The sequence below is a fragment of the Limulus polyphemus genome, unplaced genomic scaffold, assembly GCF_000517525.1.
Source record: "Limulus polyphemus unplaced genomic scaffold, Limulus_polyphemus-2.1.2 Scaffold11075, whole genome shotgun sequence".
In the NCBI taxonomy this organism is placed as follows: domain Eukaryota; kingdom Metazoa; phylum Arthropoda; class Merostomata; order Xiphosura; family Limulidae; genus Limulus; species Limulus polyphemus.
In genome coordinates, this window is record NW_013676685.1 from 11,018 (window position 1) to 13,916 (window position 2,899).

The 2,899-nt window shown below is 33.5% G+C and overlaps 1 protein-coding gene across 1 annotated transcript in view; it reads right to left on the reverse strand.

Annotated features, from left to right (window-relative positions):
* Positions 1-996: 996 nt before the first annotated feature.
* The window catches only part of LOC106476634 (dual oxidase-like), a gene marked incomplete at its 5' end in the record, with an annotated part of 5,232 nt that continues 3,329 nt past the window's right edge, over positions 997-2,899 (reverse strand). Inside the window, 2 exons of the mRNA XM_013937278.2 lie at positions 997-1,748; positions 2,647-2,775. Coding sequence (XP_013792732.1) covers positions 1,623-1,748; positions 2,647-2,775 — 255 coding nt within the window. The remainder of the gene's footprint in view (positions 1,749-2,646; positions 2,776-2,899) is intronic.

Sequence of the window (2,899 nt, forward strand, 5' to 3'; positions counted from 1 at the left end):
ATGGATATCTCGACAGCTGTAGTAAGAAATAATATTATTGGATATCTCGACAGCTGTAGTAAGAAATAATCTTATTGGATATCTCGACACAGCTGTAGTAAGAAATAGTCTTATTGGATATCTCGACAGCTGTAGTAAGAAATAATCTTATTGGATATCTCGACAGCTGTAGTAAGAAGTAATCTTATTGGATATCTCGACAGCTGTAGTAAGAAGTAATCTTATTGGATATCTCGACAGCTGTAGTAAGAAATAATCTTATTGGATATCTCGACAGCTGTAGTAAGAAATAATATTATTGGATATCTCGACAGCTGTAGTAAGAAATAATCTTATTGGATATCTCGACAGCTGTAGTAAGAAATAATATTATTGGATATCCCGACAACGTGTTGAGTCACGATATGGCTCTGTAGATGGTAGCCAACAGGGCCATAACGCGTTTATGCAAAACGTATTTGATCTTGGATGACACGCCGAACCAATACGTTACGGACTCGAGTGCTCGACATTGCGTCATGTGACATAGAGAAGGGGGTACACTAGATAGTCACGTGACTTCGCTAATTATGTAAAGGTAGAAGTTTTTGACGTATAAACTCATTAAGGGGAAGTAGGTAGTGCAGCATGTGTTACTTATTTATCGGATTAAACAATAATTAATCAATAAGGAACAAAACAAACAGCGAAAAGACGCTTTTGTAGCTAGAAGTAGAATCACGCTTTATTAGACTCATTACACCCTCACACAAGAGTTACACATACTAACGGTACATCTCACCGAGATATACATACAATGTTAAATAGGACCCCTTTCAAAAGAACAATAAAATAAAGATAACAACCACTATCCTACTTCTCACACCAATAACACTAGCTGTAGCGCTATGACGTCATAAAAAATCAAATCGAGATAATATCCACATAAGCAATACATTAGTAACGATTATGTTTCAGACGTTGTAATGTACACGTGCACTTGATATTTACATGGTAAAGTTGGGATATAAACTTTACAGGTCATTTATACCATTAATATCTGATTATACAGAAGTGTATTTTAGGCTTAACGCGATACAGGTCATTTATACCATTAATCTGATTATACAGAAGTGTATTTTAGGCTTAACGCGATACAGGTCATTTATACCATTAATCTGATTATACAGAAGTGTATTTTAGGCTTAACGCGATATTAGTTACAATAACTCGCTGTTTTTCTTAGTCTGATGATTCTCATATTTTTAAAAATAATTTTAAACTCTTCTACAAAAATATAACTTAAGTTGTATGAATACGTTTTTGTTAAACCGCATATGTATGGCTGAGGATCTTTGTTTTTATTTGCCAGTTGTTTATTTCTTTAGTTAACTAGTTCTTGTTAGCATCAATTAATTATCACTCAACAATACTCAGTCTGAATTTGTCTTTAAAATCGTTATAAAAATAACTTAAGAGATTGTTAATGCCAGTATGAAATATTTTATTTACACAGTAATGTTTGTTTTAAAGGAATTTAACATTAACACATCCAAATCGGTAAGAAAATATTTCGTTCAACAAAATTCGAGTTTTTCCTTTTCGTATTTCCAACAGTTGGATCACCACCAGATGGCACGCAGCTAGAAGTTCTCGAAATGGTGCATGAAATACGGTAGTTTACGAGATTTGTTTACAGTTTCGATTGATTTACTAATTGTTTTTGTCAACGCTGTTGGCCCACAGCTGAAAACACCGACTTTACTCACCTAAAATGATAAATATAATAATTATCTTTGTTAACTATATAATCTATAAGCAGCTTCGGTTACATTTACTTTCAAAGTAATTATTTTTAAAAAACGTTTGGACAAGTCCGTTTAAGTTCTCAGTTTATCACAAAACTTACACAATGGTACTAAACTTTAAATTTCGTCCGATCAACTGGTACAGACAATATAAATGATTTACAATGTCTTATATTAACTTTATTTTATGAAAATGGAAACATTAAACAGTTTTGCACGTGCAATAAAGTGTATTTGTATAATCTTGAAGTGTATTAGATTAAAATTTCTTTGCACTTCAGAAAAAAAGTTGGAGATGTATTAATGCGCAAATACTATACATCTGAAAAATGTAAAGATACTAAAAGTTATAATAACAGGAGGAATGACGGAAAATGTTGTGTAAAATTAAAACTGAACACAATGTGAAAATAAACACTCTAGAATCTAGAGGCAGCTCCGATCAAGACTGATAGAACTAGCTCTTACAGAGAAGACGCTAGTCATCTCTACACACTGTACACAAGTTACTGAACTCATCTTGTTATTCCACGAGTTAACAAGTGGGGAGAACATAATCTCCAGGCATTGCTAAAGTCTCTACATAGTTGATTTCATTGGAGAAACTACACGATACTAAACCTCAGTTCTCCAGTGACAACTTATCTGGGAGAGCTCACCAATACCAAAAGGGAAGATCTATGACAATACGTAACATTAGCAAGTTAGCCACATTCCAGAACTGGGATTTCTGTACGTTAACTCTACGCTTATAAGATTTTTATCATTACTTCAAACATTAAGCGTTGCAGAATTGACAAGGACACAAGTGTGTTTTACTTCTCTCTCCAGGGAATCCTGGAACTGGTTTAATACTTACGTAAGAGTGTTGTTTTTGTACAAATTTGAGAAAGGCTGTCATATCAGGTCGACCAAAGTGGTTGATGGCCTTCAAACCCGTGAACATACTCGAGTTAGAAATACGCTGGAAATGGTTCTCACAGATGTACTAAAAAAAATAATTAAACACTACTATTTGTAATACGTGCAGTGACATAAAAACACTACTATTTGTAATACGTGCAGTGACATAAAAACACTACTATTTGTAATACGTGCAGTGACATAAAAAC